Here is a 20,354-nt window from a genome sequence, read left to right as displayed (position 1 = left end):
ATGTATCTTTTTGAAGTATAGCTTTGTCTGGATATATGCCCAGGCGTGGGATTGCTGGATCATATGGTAATTCTATTTTTAGTTTTCTGAGGAACCTCCATACAGTTTTCCATAGTGGCTGCACCAACTTACATTTCCACCAACAGTGTAGGAGGGGAACCCACTTTTTTAGTAGGGTCTCTTAAGGTACTAGTGCACATCAGAACACATTTTGGGCAGTGGTGCTTCAGGGAATTCCCACAGTAAAAGGTTAATGTTTCATCTCATCTTTTTAAACTGCTCTAAAATCCATCCTCCTTCAAATGGCCATCAAGAACTTCAAGTTAATCGTGTCAGCTCTCATTGCATGTTGTTTATAAGCATGGTTTTATTATTCAAGTGAGATGGGCTAAAAATAAGATTTTTGTAATGAGAACATTTTATTTTAATTTTCACCATTTATATACAAACACAAGATAAAACACATCACAAAACTAACATTTTATAGTTAATATTTATAGGTGCATAGTTTCATGCTCACGTATTTAAGTATTATATGTATTAAATTTCACAATACATCAATATATTTAGAATCATTAAAAGACACCTGAAAATCTTATAATATATTATAGTAAATCACTCACAATTTTTCAACATCGGCAACAAAAACTTAGTGGCGATTTAGAAATAAGTGGCAGTCACTTGGGTGTGTTTAATTTAATTTAACACTTTAGATTTGAAGCCACAGTATCCACAGCACACAGAGACCCTGCTATCATATATTAGGTGGGAGGGAAGCACCGAGATGCTGAGTTGGGGCAGGTACAGATGCGCCAATCACTGCTGATGGAAGACTTCAAGACACACTGAAAACTTTGAGAAAATGTCATGACTGGGCACGTTGGAACTGAGCACTGGTACAGGGTGGTCCATCTGTCAGCAGATCTCAGGAAACTGGGAGCAAAGATATTTCTTAGGCTTCAGGTTCGTAATCCTGATACCCTTCCTAATAATAGGAAAATCGGAAAGACAACACGAAGTTTTAGTATAAGTGACCAGTGATCAGGGCTTTAGGGCAACAATGAGATGGGACATGGCTTGCCACTTTGAATAAAGGTTATAGTCTTAACAGTTCTGGAACTATTCTGCTACATCCAGTATAATTTTCTTCTTTTTAATAGTTTTGTCTTCCTGTCAAATATAAAAGTGAATTATTATTCTTGTGATCAGCGTTAGGGTGTCTGAACTCTACTTCCACATGCGCCATTTAATAATCATATGACCTCGTCCTGTAGGACACAGTAGCCGGTCTATCTTATCTGGCTCTCATTTTCTTCAACTAAAGTGTTAGTTTCTTTCTAAGAAATCACCTGATTTGGTTCGACAACATTTAAAGGCAAGTCACATTTTCTCTCCTTTTACTTTCCCAGTTGGGAATATCATCTTCATCTGTGGCTTCAATTATTACTATTCCAAAGCTCCTTCTCTCTCCCTAGAACTTGGATAACATAGACAATAAAAATATTGATGGTCTTAACCAAAGGGGCCAGATTAGTCCTCCTAAAAAACAACTCTAATAATAGCAGGATCCTGCTTAAAAACATATTTCCAATAACTCAAGCTGCTTTCTGAATGAAGTACAAACTTAAATGGCCAGGCTTTTACAGTACTTTACAATTTGTCTGTGACCCATCTCTGCATCCTTCATCTGTCACTCTTCTCAAAGCTTGAACCACATTTAATTACTCACTGTGCCTCAGACATATCCACATGCACTCTCAGACATGGATGCCTCGGAGTTTTCCTTGTGTTAGAATGTCCTCCCTTCATTTTGGCCTATCATACCTCCCACCCCTTCCCACGCAGATCACTACCACCTCTGCTATAAAACTTCTACCGACTGATCTAAAGAAATCTTGTAAAATGTTAACCTTTTCTGTGCATCGTGTATATTTTTGCCCCTGTGATGCCTGGTGCATAAAAGGCAGTCAATAGTGTTTGTTAGGGGTATCACGATGAATAAATGAAGGGATGCACTTGTTTTTGTTTTTCAAACCTACTAGAGTGTAAACTCCTTGCATCCGGGTACTAGCAGTTACTCTTCCTGTATTTCTGTAGTGTTTATTAGCATTGTGCCATGTATAAAAAGACCCCCAAATATTGGTAAAATTAATTAGGCAAATAATTTAAGCTCAATTTCTGCAAATGGAATGATTATCAACATGCCTTGTAATAACGCCATGAAGAAGAAGAATAACCTAACTACAACACACGTTAACTCAATTTTTAGTGGTGGTGTCTGGTTTCGATATCAGGGTAATATTGTTCCCACAGAATTGGTTAGGGCGTGCTCCCTCTTCTATTTTTTTGGATGATAAGTTAATTGGCATTAATTGTAATTAGTGGTATTTTTTCTTTTTTAAATGTTTGGTAAAATTCACCAGTGAAGCCATCTGGTCCTGGAATTCTCTCCTTGGCTGGGTTTTTTAATAATTCATTCTTTTTTAATTAGACAGGTATTCAGATTTTCTATTTCTTCCTGAGTCAGTTTCACTCATCTAAAAGTATTTTCTAGTTTCTCTTGTGATACCTTTTCTATTAAAGAAACTTACTTTCAAATTAAAGTGTGCTGTTTAAAATGTTAGACTGATCCATTGCAAACTATGCATTTATCATATTTCTACTCTCTAATTTTTTTGAGTAACTTTTACTATGCAAACATCTCACTAGAAATGGATGGCAAATAATAATTACTACTTTTGGCATTTAGTTGATTTCTCTAACTTTCCATTTTGGCATTTGTTTTAGAAGGTAAAGTGTCTAGTAAAACAATTCTTCAATGTAGGGGCCAGCAATCTCTTTCTGCAAAAGGCCAGGCTGTAAATATTTTAGGTTGTGTGGGCCACATACTGTCTCTATCAGTGCTGTTGCCTTTTTTTTTTTTTAACTCTTTACAAACATAAAAACCATTCACAGCTTGAAAGCTGTCCACACAATACATGTCCTGGATTTGGCTAACTTGTGCATCTAGAGAGTAAGTCATTCTCTTTAAGGACAAACATCAGGGAAATCTGACAGTGACAGATTTGGGTTACTGATTATTGGACCCAACTTGAACTCTTAAACTTTATTTTTGGAGTTTCACGTGTATAAACTCTTACCTCAGAAGGCATTTCGTAAGCCTCATTGTCAGGATCCACAGGTGTATCTTCCAGAATTCCTTCCTGGGAGGCTCCTTCACTCTAATATTTAAATGAAAAGCATTCAAAGACTTTGAGGAGGTACCATTATTCACTTCTAAGAATCACAACCATATTTTGAAAAAAATCTTATATACAGTATGGAAGGGATGTAATAAAAACGGCACTCCTTAGTGTCACTGCTAGCATTCTGAACTATACAGTGCCTTTGCTAAAACACTGAGGCAACAGGTGTTATTAACGCTAAAAATGTACAATTTTTTGGCCGAGTAATGCACCATTCGGGAAACAGTCCCAAGGTAGAGAACAAAGGTGTTTCTCACAGGATCAGTGACAGCAGTAAAAATTGTTAACCTAAATGCTCAATGGATGGTGAAGAATTAGGAAAATTATCATTCAACAATTCAATAGATTATTAAAACATCTATTACTACGACATAAAAATTAAGAACCTCTTTAGGATACGATGTTTAGCAGTATATAAATGTTGTTGTATATATTATGGATACAGCCTAGGTAGAATTCAGATACAAAGGTGAAACAGATTGGAGGAAGGCACAACAAAATATGAAAAGTACTTTTTGTTGGGTAGCTGTGCATGTTTTTTACCTTTTTGTAAGTTTTTAACTTATATAACCATTTATAATGTAAAAGCATACATATTTTATACTTTATTTCTAATAACGGCAAAGAAACAAATTTAAAAAACAAATTTCAAGACTGAAACCATACATATTTGGCAGAAGAAAACGCAACTATTTGGTCAGTTTTCCAATTATATCTCCTTAGGATACCACAAATTCAACCTGTTGTGGTCATGGTTTTATTAGTGTTCTTCATTAAATACCTTTTGTTGCTTTGCATTTATTCCAGAAAAGGAATTGTAAAAAGAGGTGACTGAAAATTAAAAGAGCAGGGAGGCAATGTGAGCCTATATGAACTTGCTCAAAGATATGAGATAGTCCCTCAGTCAATGTGGCTTCTGTCTAAAACTATGCCTGATGTAAATAACATCTCCCCATGTCTTCATCTTGAAAATACAGGTAGGGAAAGGGATAAGGAAATGGATGACGGTGAGAAAACGTCAAACTAAAGCTTATTCTTACATTAGCTGGCAGAGAAGCTTATAGGTCATCCACCTCTGCCTAACTCCTGTTTTATAAATTTTAAAAGTCCAAGTTAATTATAAATTAAATAAGATATAAACCATCCCCCAAATACCTGACTTCTAAACATGGAGTAAAGGTACTGTTTTCAGTGTTTCACCTCTTGGTTCATGTCAAGAACATAGGTTCTGCTGATTGGTGGTTAGACACCAGGGCTGTAATACCACAAGACTTGAGTTCAGATGCTAGCTTCTACAGATTCTAGATCTTCTGTGATGCTGAACAAGTTTCTTAAGCTTTCTCTAAGCATCAAATAGCCTTAGTGATAAAATGGGGCAGCAATAACTTTTTTAAATTGGGAGGAGCCAATGACATCATTAGTCCTCTCATTAGTATTTAGATAACTTTTAGTGATAGTCAGGTATGAGGAAAATAAGGTAAATTTCCTGTTTCTTTGCATTTTAAGCTTTTAGGGATTTATTTTTCTAACCTAATTTGTTAAAAGATTTTGATATAGACTGGACAAGTAAATAGGCAGAACTGACTTGCTTTCTATCACAAATGAGGTGCTAAGACTGGTGAATGTTACTGGATATGTGTGTGTATGTGTATTTGGGTGTGTCTGTTGCATTCTCAAAGGTCATCCAAGTAATGGTCAATGTTGCTGGTGAATCCTTTGGCTAGATTGATCATGTATTGAGATCAAGTAAAATCCATCCCTATTAATTTTAAATAATGACTTACTTAGGTTGCAAGTACATAATAACTGCTATTTTTAAAAGTATACGTATTTCTGAGCATGTATTTACCTAATCTTTAAAACCATACTCCAAATATCTACAGTTTATAAAGTAAAATATGTATCACTTGTGGGTAAGGATTTGAGAAGCCACAGAGGAAATGCTAATATAATATTTAAAAAGAAGTCAAATAAGTGATGAGACAGAAAGTCAGCTACAAAAGTAAAGACACATAAATAAATGGGAAAAAGAGGAATCAAGTGCAATATAAATACCAGGATGGTCAATACGTATCAACATGTCACAAGAAGACGCCTATACTTTCAGGCATCTTTACTCACTAAAGGAATAAATATGTGTTGCTTTCACAAGTTTGCTAGACTTTATGTGTTGTTCTCTGGTGAATGAGATTACTGATTTCATTAAGATAAAAATACATGAATATTCATAAACTATCATTAAGGTTTTAACTGTATTCTATGAAGTGGAAATAGCTCATAGACCTCCCATGAGGCAGGCTATCCTTAGCCACATCTTGCCAAGGAAATTTGGCTTCAGAGGTTTAGTCATTTGCTCAAACTAGCAGAGGTGGCTCCAGACTCTGGGCCCTTAACCACTATCCTGAGCTTCTTCTCCAAAAGAATTCTGGCATTCAAAATGTTTTCTTTAACTAGCTATAGATTTCAGAAACTGAGAAATAGGACATTCTCTCACGTCCCTGACTATGCCTTGCCTATTCCTTTAAGACCCAGTTAAGAGTCTATTCCTGCTAAACAAAATTATCTTATAATTTGATTGCTGAAACCCATCAAAGAAGTTTATTCAGAAGCACTGTATGCTCTGTGGGGCCATTATACCTTTCATGCTATAATAGTTTACCCAGGAGGAAAAAAAACAAAAAGTATTAGTTAAAGCACAAGTGAGAACTGCCTTTGTTTATCAAAACATTGATGAATTCTCTAGTGTGTAGAAAGAAACCACCCCAAGGGCATGGCTAGAGAAACTAGTGAGGATTAAGGAAATGGTGGGGATGAAGTTGCAGAATAAAAGAAAATTACTCAAAATCCTTTAAGAACAGGGGAGTATGATATTCAATTTCCTATTTTTCTATCCAGTCTTGTGCTGCAATGTAATTTCAGCATCCTACCATATCCTTCACACATAGCCTGTTGGCCCTAAATATTCACTAAAGTGCTACCCAGTGGTCAGAATAGGATGCTGCAGTATGAGGAAAGCACAGCATAGGTAAGGAGACGGATTATATATATAATGGAAGCAAGAAATTAGAACCAGAATCGACCAGGAAAAAATGCAATCACAGGAAAACCATCAAACATGTATCTTGCCTTTCCTGTACAGACTGTACCTTAGCACGTCATTGGATGCAATCAGCAAATTTTGGACTGTGGGAAATGATACAGGACAAATAACTACTTCAACAAGTAAACTGCAAGAAAAACAAAAGTTTGGGGAAACATATAGATTAAAGTGGACTTCAGAGAGCATTCGAAAATTACAACTTAAGAACCTTATTTCACTCTTATTTGGAATCCTGTTTTGAGAAAAGAGAAACAAACACGAGATGGGGGAATTTAAACACTGACTGGATATTTAATTAAAGAGTTCCTGTTTACTTTTAAAATGTGATATTACGTTTGGGTTTTACTTAAAGTCCATAAACTAAAAAATAATAATCAAATGTTTTTAGATCAAATAAGATATCTAGGCATTGCTTGGAAATTATCCAGGTTTGGGTTGGGAGAAATGAATAGGCTGTAGAAGAAACAGGAGTCTATGGGGTGGTGACTGGTTGCATTTGAAGGGGAGAAAATGTGGCAGGTAGACTAATTTGAACTGAAGGCAGTCGAGGCCCAGCAGACTCGGGAAGAGCTTTTTACATCCTCCATAACTGCCTAAAAGAACGTAGATTAGAGGCCTGTACCAGAAAGAGAGCTTTCACCAGAGAGAACTTTTTGTTTACCTGAAAGCGTCATCTATATGGCAGGGAAAACATCTGATTACCAAAGACCTGCTCATCTCACCTTCCTGTGAGTTGCCCTCCTCCCCTCTGAAGCTGGGGCCCCTATCCCATGCTTCAGCTCAGGGTAGCATATAAACCTCAATTGCCCGACTGCCTTTGAGTTCCGTATCTTTGTGGGGCTCTCAAACGTATGAAATTAATTTGTTTTTCTCCTGTTAATCTGTCTTACGTCAATTTAGTTTCGAGACCAACCAAAGAGCGTATAAGGAATGAAGGGAAAATCTGTCCTCCCCAATAGTTTGCCGAATGTGGGGCTCTCCTTTGGCTGGACATTGCTTGTTCTGGGGTTGCTGCAGCTGAGAGATCCTGGAAGCTCTGGTAGAAGGTAAGAATTCTTACCACATCAGTCTCCTGGATCTCTGCCTGCAGGATCTGGTGGAAGCAAGAGTGGGGAGAATCCTTTTCCTTTTTCTAGATTCAGATTAGCAGGAGACACTATTTGTGTGAGTCAGTTCCTTTGGTATAGTGACTCTGGTAAAGATTTGTTACGAGTATTCTTGCTTTCTATTGATTCCTTTCCTCCTAGGTCATTGTTTTCTTTTGTCTTTTGTGTTGTTTGTCATAAGGAGGAAAATCATAGGGTTGAATACAGGCATAGGTCCTATAAGCTTGTTGTCTGAGCTAGGCTTACAGACTGGTGAGTTCATGATTCTCATGAGACTGGCATCTCTTTAGACAAGCTTTGCTGTGGTTCCCCTATATTAAAGACAACAACAACAACAGAGATGAAGGATTCTTTTTGTCTTGTTCAGCCCCATCTGCCTGTTTTAACTTCCCTTTCCTGTTAAGATCTGCAGAAAGCACTCTGTCCAGATCACCAGGCCCAGGGTATAAAGATTCCTTGTGTAAATCATGAAAGCCAGGAGGTGAATTTAGCAGAATCACTTGGGATGGGTGGTAGGGCTGGCTTCGCTGCCCCTTACAACTCCTTGTACTTTTCCATCTACTTTTCTGATTACAAGACCCTGTAATCGGGTTCTGCCAGCTTCAGGCTTTCCTATGCAATGTCCCTCGCAAATGTTTTCTGGACCCCCAATGCAAGAATTCACGTCTATGGATGGTGGTAGTTCTGTTAAATTACAAAACCCTTTTACCTCTACTTTCAGTTCCTACCAAATTTAGGGAGGAGTTAAAAAGATTAATGTACATTCACAGTCCCACTTACAGCTGCCAAGGTGTGTTCTTCCCCTCCATAAAAATTATTTTGGATTATATATAATAAAATTATGTTGTAGTTAACAGACAGCTCCTGGCAGTGGCGGGGTGGAGGGGAACTCTCACAGAAGAAGCAGAGGACCCAGGCCCTCCTGTAAATAATCAGGAAATGGATCAGTTTAAGGCCAATATTCAGGGGCCAACAGAAGCAGCAGTAGAAGTTTTTTCCTCCTGACGTGAACTGGTCCAACACTGAATTGTACATTCAGGAAAAGGAAAACATTTGAAGGCCTTCGTTAAAGACTTTTTCCAGACTTTTAAAAGGCATACTGTGTTAAACCCTGAAGCTCCGTCTTCTTTGGAAATCTCCCTGATATAAGGAAGCAAATTAAAGATAAAGTAGTTGGATGGGTGGGCCAGCCCCTTGACAGTATTCAGGCTGCAACCCAATCTTTGAGGAATTAAAATCAACTGTCCTTATCTTGCAGACCTTTGCAAAACCAGAAATGCAGCTCTAGAAACAATTCAAAACACACCTATCTTTACCATCCCCCAAACCCCCCCAATTCATCTCAAAATGCTTGCACATATTGTAAAAACTCAGGACATTGGAACAGAAGTGTTCTAAAAAGAAGGAAAATAGTAATTACCCTAGACTTCTGATAATTATAGAGAAACATATTCCAAAAGAATTCACATTCTTTCTTTGTCCCTTGAAGATGTAAATCTTCCATGTCTTTGAAATGTAAACACCCCAAGGATATAACTAATAACACAGCCCACCATCCTCTGAGACTGAAGTAAACAAAAGGCGGGGTGGGGGGAAAGGCTTTTTAAAATAAAACACAAACTGCTATAAAATTTCCCTTGTGGAAAATTTAATCCACATCTTCCATAAGATTACTTGTTTCGGACAAATGAAAGTCCTTGCCACAAAAATTAGTAAAATGCTTTAGCCATTTGAGTGGTAACCTTCACTTGTTCCATCTTCCAGAGACACAATTTGGATTCAACTGTTATTTACGAGCTAATGAGTTGTATTGTTGTACCTGATTCTTGGCTAAAATTTAGGGTCCCTGTTGGTATCTGTGTGTTTATATATGTCTGTGGATGTATGTTATGTGTATGTGATATATTTCTACCTCTGGATGGTATTGCCAAAATTAGTTTGCCCCCCCCCCCAAAAATAAAAAATAACTGACTTTGTTTAACTGGCTTAAAGAAAAACAGGCACTTATCAATTTAAATATTTTTAAACACTCTGAAGTATAATAGACACTAACCCAAATGCTTTTCAAGTTCATGTGGTCTGGGACAATCTTTGGTAAATAAAAGCTAGCTTAAGTTTGTTGGTTTAATTAAAATCGGCATGTCTTTAGAGTTTTCAGCGTTAAATATAATTTATTCGACCTAGGTTTACTAAAAGTCAAATAAGCTCATGTGTCTCTGTTACAGAATTTGTCAGAAAGAAAAATAACCTAAGATGATGGCTAGCTGCTTTAATGTCCCATGACATTTTATGAGTAATCTAAATATGATTGTTAAGAACAAGTGAATGAAATAATTTTAGGGGAGATAAAAATTTTAAGTGAACTTTTCAAAAATAATTATGGTTTATGATATGTCTACTTCAATAGTTTTCTAAATCTCTTTGGTAATTTAGAGTTTTGCTGTGTTAAGTTAAAGGATGGAAATTCATTGAGGTCATTTCCAAATAAGATAAAATACAGAACATAGGTTTATCCACTTTTGGCTTCTTATTACAGAGAAGCTAAAGGTATTTAGATCTGTCAGTAAAATGTCTTGTGTCACATTAAAAAAAAGTTGTACTATAAGAAAGCATATACTTGTAGAAATTATGAAATGTACTCTTAAATTTGCCAGTCTATGGAATGATAGTGTGACAGTTCACAATTGCCTACTTAGTTTTCACTAGATATTAAAGTTTCCAAGAGTTAAGAATTCTAATTAATATACATAATTGAAACTACTAGAAAGAAAAAAAAACTCTGTATGCAACGGAATAAGATGTGTTTTTGGCTAAGAAAAGGTATGAGGTATGGAGATATGTTTTTATTAAGAGAAAAAGACTAATTTTGTCCTAAAATAAAGTAATTATTTCAGAATGAGAAAGCAGAAAATAAAAGACAAACTAAGTGGATATACAAAGTTGGGGAGAGACGGAGGGAGGGATAGGAAAAGAGAATTTTGCCTTGTGTAGTCAAACTGGCTAAAATTGAATGCATTTATTATAAATATTTAAAAAATAAGCTTTAATAACAATAGTTTACTTATATTTGTGTAAAACTAAAACGATTTTCTTTCATCTGCAAGAACAAGATTTTCTTAGACTAGTCTGCTCTTCATAAGATTATGAGAGGTTAAAGATTCTGTATTTTATCAAAATAATTTATTGTGCTTCATGTTCTCTTTATCAAGTCTTTGATTACTTACGAAAACAGTCTTCTCTATTAGAAGAACTCATTTTTTTTTTAACAATTATATAACTTTCTATATCTGCCTGCAAAGTATTTTGTTGTCACTTTGGTTAAATGGATTGACTAAATATTGTACCACAATGACCTATGATCCTATTTGAATCCCCCAAATCAAATTCTAAATGAAATCTTTTTGTCCTTGAAATAACTGGGATTTTCAAGAGGGTCCCTGGAACATCTCAAAAGATTGGTTCTCTCACCTTATATTTAAAAAAAAAAAAGAGAGATGTTAAACTAGTTAAGTTTATTTGATGTTTAATTCCATGGCAAGTATTGTCAGGCAAGAAGTACTAGCCCTTCTTTACGTTGTATTTCTATGGATGTATGTCATTAGTATGCATTCCAGAAATTGTATAAAATTCCTAAAAATGATATGTATTGTTTTCAGTCACAATTCCAGTTATTATTTTAAAATGTTGTATGTCGGGCTTCCCTGGTGGTGCAGTGGTTGAGAGTCCGCCTGCCGATGCAGGGGACACGGGTTCGTGCCCCTGTCTGGGAAGATCCCACATGCCGCGGAGTGGCTGGGCCCGTGAGCCATGGCCGCTGAGCCTGCGCGTCCGGAGCCTGTGCTCCGCAACGGGAGAGGCCACAGAAGTGAGAGGCCCGCATACCACAAAAAAAAAAAAAAAAAAAGATGATGTATGTCACAAAAATAATCAAATTTCCTTATTAACTGCATTATAATGAACTCTCATCAAATCTTTAACTGTAACTTTTCTTTTGTCATTTACAGACAGTTACTCTTTTACTCTGATGCTCTGGAAAAGGTTTCTTGCAAAAGTGCTTCACCTTCAAGAAACTCCTGGAAAGGAATCTAACAAGTACAGGTTTTTGATAACTTTCTGATCATACCACTAAACTGGGTAAGAATTTGCATTAATCTAATGGAGAAACTGACGGCTTCATAAAACTGCTAACAGAAGATCAATATCAGTAAGAATTAATTACAGGGGAGTGAATGACTGATGAGGATGAGAACAACTTTTATGACTTTTTGTTTGAAATATTCTTGGTTCCTTGGTTTTGTTTTTCTAGATTTAAGGAAACCTTTTTCTTTCTCTCTTAAGCTATTAGCAAGTTGGTAAATATACCTTTGTGAACGAAGATACAACAATTACTCTTTCTCACTATCTGATCCCTTCAGAATTTGGAGATTCTTAGTGAGTACTCTTATTTTCATGGCATTACAATTATTGGCATAAGTTCAATAGGAATCTGTCCTCATAACATGACACAATTGGAAACATTGGTTATACACCAAGGCTTTGACTGGAATGTCATATTTGAGAATGTGCACAGCGTCAGATATGACCAGACAGGTTTAAGGAACTAAGGTTGACTTTATGGAGCCAATGATGCCCCTTGAAAAACCAGCCTCGTACTTTCCTTACAGGGTTCCTGGAAGCCGTATCAGATGAGTAAGGAAAGTCACTTCCTGGCAGGTGCAGGAACCTCAAGATATCTTGGGGACCTCCAGAGGAGAAGAATTACCCCGAATGTATCGGTACTGCAGGCAAAGTCTGATGGTAAGTCCCTGGCTTGGCTGCCTAGCCTCCAGAGGCATTTAAAAGTTAAATCTGAGATTCCTTATGAAAGGTTCCAACAAAGCAGATTTAAAAGAGCCTATATGGTCAGCCACTATTCTTGTTGCACTTATGTAAATAATAAGGCCAAGTTTGTTGAAACTAGACTTAATTTGCAGAGACTTTAGTCTTACCATGGTTATCTTTGGTAGAAATGAAGCTAACTGTAGAGAGAAACATCATGTCTCAGTAATATACCTTTGTGGATATCATATTCTAGTGCTGTTAATTGTCTTTGAGGTTTTGTTTTCTACCTGTAAACTGGACTGGATCCTGAATTCTTCTAGTTTCCTTCAATATTTGGCTAAAACTCACCAAGCTAATAGTTCCAACTTTTACCCACTTCTTGACTTGGAATCACTATGAACAAAAACTGCTCTCTTCCTGAATCTCTGCAAACTAAATGTGAACAACTTGATATAAACTTCCCAGAAATCATCACAGCAGCTCATGTATAGTCTTTATGCCTGTTGCTGTGTGGGCCCCTCAGAAAGTTTACCTGAACACCCAATGCCATCAGAAATATTCAAACTGCAAAAGATGTTTTGGCCCTGACAGCTAGAAATCTTCTTAACTGGCTGCCCTTAGGACTCAAACTGGGTTTACAGTCTGCTCCAAACATTAACCTTTGTTTTTCTTTTGTTTCCACAGAAATGCTTTTTTATTGAATATCTAATTGCTTGCACAATATAGGCCTAACTGTGGGAGCCCAATTGCATCACTGCCTTCTGAAATGAGACAACTCTTTAACGGAATTGACCTATTCTCAGGACTCAAGACACTGGTTCAGTGAGAGGAGCAATCTACCAGCTCAGCTTCTGGACTGTGAACCTTCTTGGAGAAGTTTTAAAGGTGGGACTGACGAGGAGCAGAATGTGCCACCCCAAAATGTGCTACTTTGGCAGGTAGATTATTTTAAGCTGAAAGCAATTAAGGCCCAGCAGACTCAGAAGAGCTTTCTGCCCCTGCCCTTAACTGCCTAAAACCATTTAGACAGGGAGGGGAGGAGACAAGACGTGGACTAGAAGAACTTGAGCTCACCCCCTCTCACAAAAACAGCAAAATCACAACTAACTGCTCAACAACCAACCATCAACAAAAAAGACTGGAAACTACCAAAAAAGATAGTCTACATCGAAAGATAAAGAAGAAGCCACAACAAGATGGTAGGAGGAGCACTTTCGTGATATAATCAAATCTCATACCTGCCAGTTGGGTGACCCACAAACTGGAAAATAACTATATCACAGAGGTTCTCCCACTGGAGTGAAGGTTCTCAGCCCCACGTCAGGCTCCCCATTCTGAGGGTCTGGAATCGGGAGGAGGAGCCCCCAGAGCATTTTGCTTTGAAGGCCAGAATGGCTTGAGTGCAGGAGCTCCACAGAACTGGGGGAAACAGAGACTCCACTCTTGGAGGGTGCACACAAGGTTTCACGTGCACTGGGACCCAGGGCAAAGCAGTGACTTCATAGGAGCCTGGGCCAGGCCTACCTGCGAGTCCTGGATACTCTCCTGGGGAGATGGGGGTCAACTGTGGCTCACTGTGGGTGCAGGGACACTGGTGGTGGAGGCCCCAGAGAATGATCATTGGCGTGATCTCTCCTGGAGGTCACCATTTTGGCACTGAGACCCAGCCCCACTCAACAGTCTGCAGGCTCCACTGCTGGGACACCATAGGCCAAACAACTGATAGGGTGGGAACACAGCCCCACCCATCAGCACACAGGCTGCCTAAAGTCATCCTGAGCCACAGCCACTTCCAACACACCACTTGACCCAGCCCTGCCCACCTGAGGGGCAAGACCCAATTCCACCCACCAGGGAGCAGGCACCAGAAGCAAGAGGAACTATGATCCTGCAGCCTAGAGAATGGAGACCACAAACACAGAAAGGTAGACAAAATGAGATGGTAGAGAAATATGCTCCAGACAAAGGACCAAGTTAAAACTAAGTGAAGTGGAGATAGGCAATCTACCTGAAAAAGACTTCAGAGTAGTCATAGTGAAGATGATCCAAGATCTTGGAAAAAGAATGGAGTCACAGACCAAGAAAATACAGGAAATGTTTAACACATTATTGACTGGGGGATTTTTACAGAAACTAATGCCTGTGGCTGTAACACATCTCCGGTCAAAAATGTGTTGACAAAGAGCTAGAAGATTTAAAGAACAAACAGAGATGAACAATATGATAACTGAAATGAAATGAAAAATACACTAGAAGATATCAATAGCAGAATAAATGAGGCAGAAGAACAAACAAGTGAGCTGGAAGAGATTGGTGGAAATCACTGCCATATGGTGCTGGCATGAAAACAGAAATATACATCAATGGAACAGGACAGAAAGCCCAGAAATAAACCCATGCACCTATGGTCAATTAATCTACAACAAAGGAGGCAAGAATATACAATGGAGAAGACAGTCTCTTCAATAAGTGGTGCTGGGAAAACTGAACAGCAATATGTAAAAGAATGAAATTAGAACATTCTCTAACACCATACACAAAAATAAACTCAAAATGGACTAAAGACTGAAATATAAGACCGGATAGTATAAAACTCATAGAGGAAAACATACGCAGAACACTCTTTGACATAAATCACAGCAATATCTTTTTGAATCCACCTCCTACAGTAATGAAAATAAAAACAAAAATGAACAAATGGGACCTAATTAAACTTAAAAGCTTTTGCACAGCATAAACAAAACGAAAAGATCAACCACAGAATGGGAGAAAATATTTGCAAATGAAGCGACTGACAAGGGATTAATCTCCAAAATATACAAACAGCTCATGCAGCTCAATATCAAAAAAAACCCAAAAAACCAAACAACCCAGTCGAAAAATGGGCAGCAGGCCTAAATAGACATTTCTCCAAAGAAGACATACATATGGCCAATAGGCACATGAAAAGATGCTCAACGGAGCCAGTTAGTAGAGAAATGCAAATCAAAACTACAGTGAGGTATCACCTCACACTAGTCAGAATGGCCATCATCAAAAAGTATACAAATAATAAATGCTGGAGAGGATGTGCAGAAAAGGGAACCCTCCTACACTGTTGCTGGGAATGTAAGTTGGTACAGCCACTATGGAAAACAGTATGGAGGTTCCTCAGAAAACTAAAAATAGAATGACCATATGATCCAGCAATCCCACTCCTGGGTATATATCCAGACAAAACTATAACTGAAAAAGATACATGCACCCCTATCTATGTTCATAGCAGCACTATTTACAATAGCCAGGACATGAAACCAACCAAAATGTCCATCGACAGATGAATGGATAAAGAAGATGCGGTACTTATATACAATGGAATACTGCTCAGCCATAAAAAAAGAATGAAATAATGCCATTTGCAGCAACATGGATGCAACCAGAGATTATCATACTAAGTGACGTAAGTCAGAAAAAGAAAGACAAATACCACATGATATCACTGATATGTGGAATCTAAAATATGGCACAAATGAACCTATCTACAAAACAGAAACAGATTCACAGACACAGAGAACAGACTTGTAAGTGCCAAGGCAGGGTGGGGGAGGGATGGACTGGGAGATTGGGGTTAGTAGATGCAAAGTATTTCATATAGAATGGATACAAAACAAGGTCCTATTGTATAGCACAGGGAATTATATTCAATATCCTGGGATAAACCATAATGGAAAAGAATATAAAACAGAATGTATATATGTATATAACTGAGTCACTTTGCTGTACAGCAGAGATTAACACAACATAGTAAATTAACTATGCTTCAATTAAGAAAATAATAAATTAAAAAGTAATTTAAAAATACAATCCCATTTTAATTAAATGATACTTTTAGAGAAACCAGTCTTATATAGAAATACGTATTTAGAAGCTATTCATGCTCTACTTTGGATAATCTGTTAGCATATTACTCATTTTCTTGCCTTTTGCTCTTCTAACTCTTTCTTTAGTCTTGGCAATCCCTTCAGAAAGGAAGAGGGAGAGAGAGGAAGATAAAGTGAACAGATGAAATGAGAAAAAGTTTGACTGTTTTTTTTTTTTTTTTTGCGGTACGCGGGCCTCTCACTGCTGTGGCCTCTCCCGTTGCGGAGCGCAGGCTCCGGACGTGCAGGCTCAGCGGCCATGGCTCACGGGCCCAGCCGCTCCGCGGCATGTGGGATCCTCCCGGACCGGGGCACGAACCCGCGTCCCCTGCATCGGCAGGCGGACTCTCAACCACTGCGCCACCAGGGAAGCCCAAGTTTGACTGTTTTTAATAAAAGGTTTGGGATTGGGGGAGAGAGTAAAGCTAATACATTAAATCTATTTTAGCATTATTTTTGGATATTCTTTATCAGTATCCTTAAATCTAGTTTTAAACACATTCAGCCATAAATTATAAAATAACTAGTCTATTAATTGGTCTATAAATCAGGAATCAGTGTGAAATCATTTTTTAGAAGAAATTTTCATTATACAGCAAAGAAATAGTATTCTAGCTTAAATCTTCACCCTTGGTAAGCATAACAAGTAGCTCAGTGACTGCCATATTTATGAAAGTGGCATATAATTAGCTGACTCACTTAATAAGACTTCACAGCAGAGCAGAAAAACCTTTTCTTATGTTACTTGGATACAGACCTACTTGCAAATACTAATACACAGTAGGAAGTCTGGGAATAAAGTATTTTCAGTTTCCGTGTTCAAAGATTAATCCTCCATTAATAAAATAATATTATATATGTCTAAATATATATTTATATTTGCTGATTATTTAAGTTTGCATGGATAGAATTCTTGAAGATCAGCCCCTTGGCTAGTGCTTGAATAAGATATCATCAAAGTGAAAGTGGGTCAGCCTGAGGAAGAGCTACTCTTCTGTTGACAGTTCTTTCATCTTTGCAAATGCATTGATATTTGGAGGCAAGTCTTTAAAACTAGCAACTGGGGGAGGAATCAGTGGGGAGTGCAGGTTTTGACAAAGAGAGAGATAGAGAGTCTGCTTTCATATCTTAGTGAACCTAGGGAAAGCTGAAAGGCTCCTGGGAAGGAGGAAATTCCTGTGAAGAGCATAGTGAACCAGCCTTCAGTGTCTGCTTTCAAAAACAAGTGGGAAACTGGTCTTAATACCTGACTGGGAGAAAATACTTCAGGCAAAACAAACTGCTCATACAGGAAAAGGTGGATAGGACCCATAGGGCTCTGAAGCAGAGAGAGAAGGCAAGAGCTTCAAGATTGGTGCATGTGAAACGCAGAAAAAGAAGCTTCAAGAATGAGTAAAGATCTGCCTTCTTCATCTAAGAGAGCAAAGATTAGGAAAAGCTGTAAGAAAGGCAGAGCAGGAACACAGTACGGTCATGCACAGGTGGTAACCTGAGGTTCCAGGAGTCTCCATGCTACTGGGAACAGATGCCAGTCCAGTGTGAAGGGCTTTCAAGATCTGGAAGGAAAACTCTTCAAGAGGATCTCAGCCTTCAAGTTGGAATATCTTTGTTTAGCATCTAAGATGGGATGCAGAGGGAACAATGCCCCACAGACCACAGTAGTCAATTTCAATAGGTGTTGCAGTTACTCTACCCTATCATTTCTACCATTAAGTTCTTTTCACATTAGTTGTGGTTGTTTCTTTTGGTTACTTAGAAAAGCTTTCCTCTATCCTTGTCTCAACAAATCTGAGATAAAACGGACATTTACTTAGAAGACTATCAAGAAATATCATGGGCTGAGTATATCCTCAGAAGATCATTCAAATGAAGTATTGTTAAGTGCTTAATTTTCCATCTTACTCTTACATGGAATAACAATAATAGGTAAGGTTTATTTAGTGTGTACTCTGTATTTGTACTGTTCCAAGAGTTTCAAATGCATTATTTCATTTTAAAAACCAACTAGAGGAGGAGCTCCAAGATGGCGGAAGAGTAAGACGCGGAGATCACCTTCCTCCCCACAGATACACCAGAAATACATCTACACGTGGAACAACTCCTACAGAACACCTACTGAATGCTGGCAGAAGACCTCAGACCTCCCAAAAGGCAAGAAACTCCCCACGTACCTGGGTAGGGCAAAAGAAAAAACAGAGACAAAAGAATAGGGATGGGGCCTGCACCAGTGGGAGGGAGCTGTGAAGGAGGAAAGGTTTCCACATGCTAGGAAGCCCCTTCGTGGGCAGAGACGGCGGGTGGCAGAGGCGGAAAGCTTCGGCGCCGCAGAGGAGAGCACAGCAACGGGTGCAGAGGGCAAAGCGGAGAGATGCCCACAAAGAGGATCGGTAACTGGCACTCACCAGCCCGAGAGGCTTGTCTGCTCACCCACTGGGGCGGGCGGGGCTGGGAGCTGAGGCTCGGGCTTTGGTTGGATCCCAGCGCGGACCCCAGAGACGGGCATGAGATGCTAAGGCCGCTGCTGCAGCCTTAGAAGCCTGTGTGTGAGCACAGGTCACTCTCCACACTTCCCTTCCTGGGAGCCTGTGCCGCCCGCCACTGCCAGGGTCCCGTGATCCAGGGACAACTTCTACGGGAGAACACACGGTGCGCCTCAGGCTCGTGCAACGTCACGCCGGCCTCTGCCGCCGCAGGCTCGCCCCGCATCCGTATCCCTACCTCCCTGCGGCCTGAGTGAGCCAGAGCCCCCGAATCAGCGGCTCCTTTAACCCCGTCCTGTCTGAGCAAAGAATAGACGCCCTCCCACGACCTACACGCAGAGGCAGGGCCAAATCCAAAGCTGAGCCCCAGGAGCTGTGCAAACAAAGAAGAGAAAGGGAAATCTCTCCCAGCAGCCTCAGGAGAAGCAGATTAAATCCCCACAATCAACTTGATGTACCCGGCATGTGTGGAATACCTGAATAGACAACGAATCATCCCAAATTGAGGAGGTGGACTTTGGGAGCAAAGATATATATATTTTTTTCCCCTTTTTCTCTTTTTGTGTATGTATGTGTTGCTTCTCTGTGTGATTTTGTCTGAATAGCTTTGCTTTTACCATTTGTCCTAGGGTTCTGTCCGTCCATTTTGTTTTATCTTTTTTTTTTTACTATAAAAATTGTTTTCTTAATAATTATTTTTTATTTTAATAACTTTATTTTATTTCATTTTATTTTATCCTCCTTCTTTCTTTCTATTTTTTCTCCCTTTTATTCTGAGCCGTGTGGATGAAAGGCTCTTGATGCTCCAGCCAGGAGTCAGTGCTGTGCCTCTGAGGTGGGAGAGCCAACTTCAGGACACTGGTCCACAAGAGACCTCGCAGCTCCACGTAATATCAAACAGCAAAAATCTCCCAGAGATCCCCATCTCAATGCCAAGAATCAACTTCACTCAACAGCCAGCAACCTACAGGGCTGGACACCCTATGCCAAACAACTAGCAAGACAAGAACACAGCGCCCTCCATTAGCAGAGAGGCTGCCTAAAATCATAATAAGGCCGCAGACACCCCAAAACACACCACCAGACGTGGACCTGCCCACCAGAAAGACAAGATCCAGCCTCATCCACCAGAACACAGGCACTAGTCCCCTCCACCAGGAAGCCTACACAACCCACTGAACCAACCTTAGCCACTGGGGACAGACACCAAAAACAATGGGAACTACGAACCTGCAGCCTGTGAACAGGACACCCCAAACACAGTAAGTTAAGCAAAATGAGAAGACAGAAAAACACACAGCAGATGAAGGAGCAAGGTAAAAAAAAAAACCCACCAGACCAAACAAATGAAGAGGAAACAGGCAGTCTACCTGAAAAAGAATTCAGAATAATTGAATAATTGAATTCAGAATAACTGAAAAATAATTCAGAATAATTGATCCAAAATCTTGGAAATAGAATAGAGAAAATAACAAGAAATGTTTAACAAGGACCTAGAAGAACTAAAGAGGAAACAAACAGTGATGAACAACACAATAAATGAAATTAAAAATTCTCTAGATGGGATCAATAGCAGAATAACTGAGGCAGAAGAAAGGATAAGTGACCCAGAAGATAAAATAGTGGAAATAACTACTGCAGAGCACAATAAAAAAAGAATGAAAAGATTTCAGGACAGTCTCACAGACTTCTTGGACAACATT

At 38.9% G+C, this 20,354-nt stretch overlaps 1 protein-coding gene and 1 long non-coding RNA gene across 14 annotated transcripts in view; one reads left to right on the top strand and one right to left on the bottom strand.

Annotated features, from left to right (window-relative positions):
* The window catches only part of LOC307186235, a 358,643-nt gene extending 341,642 nt beyond the window's left edge, over positions 1-17,001 (top strand). For 5 of the 7 annotated variants that reach the window (XR_013828283.1, XR_013828284.1, XR_013828287.1 and 2 more), the window contains 3 exons: positions 11,456-12,248; positions 12,957-15,832; positions 16,259-17,001. This is a non-coding gene — a long non-coding RNA (uncharacterized lncRNA). The remainder of the gene's footprint in view (positions 1-11,455; positions 12,249-12,956; positions 15,833-16,258) is intronic. The other 2 variants (XR_013828285.1, XR_013828286.1) reach the window with 2 other exon arrangements.
* Positions 374-20,354, bottom strand: part of SNCA (synuclein alpha) — a 129,010-nt gene continuing 109,029 nt past the window's right edge. For 6 of the 7 annotated variants that reach the window (XM_079921157.1, XM_079921160.1, XM_079921162.1 and 3 more), the window contains exons 5-6: positions 3,141-3,221; positions 374-985 (exon numbers count right to left, since the gene is read on the bottom strand). In XM_079921157.1, coding sequence (XP_079777283.1) covers positions 953-985; positions 3,141-3,221 — 114 coding nt within the window. In that variant the 3' untranslated portion in view covers positions 374-952. The remainder of the gene's footprint in view (positions 986-3,140; positions 3,222-20,354) is intronic. The other variant, XM_079921156.1, reaches the window with a different exon arrangement.

Source organism: Stenella coeruleoalba (assembly GCF_951394435.1).
Source record: "Stenella coeruleoalba genome assembly, chromosome: 4".
NCBI classification, from domain to species: domain Eukaryota; kingdom Metazoa; phylum Chordata; class Mammalia; order Artiodactyla; family Delphinidae; genus Stenella; species Stenella coeruleoalba.
The sequence above is the reverse complement of the archived record's forward strand: the minus strand, read 5'-3'. Positions and strand labels throughout refer to the sequence as shown.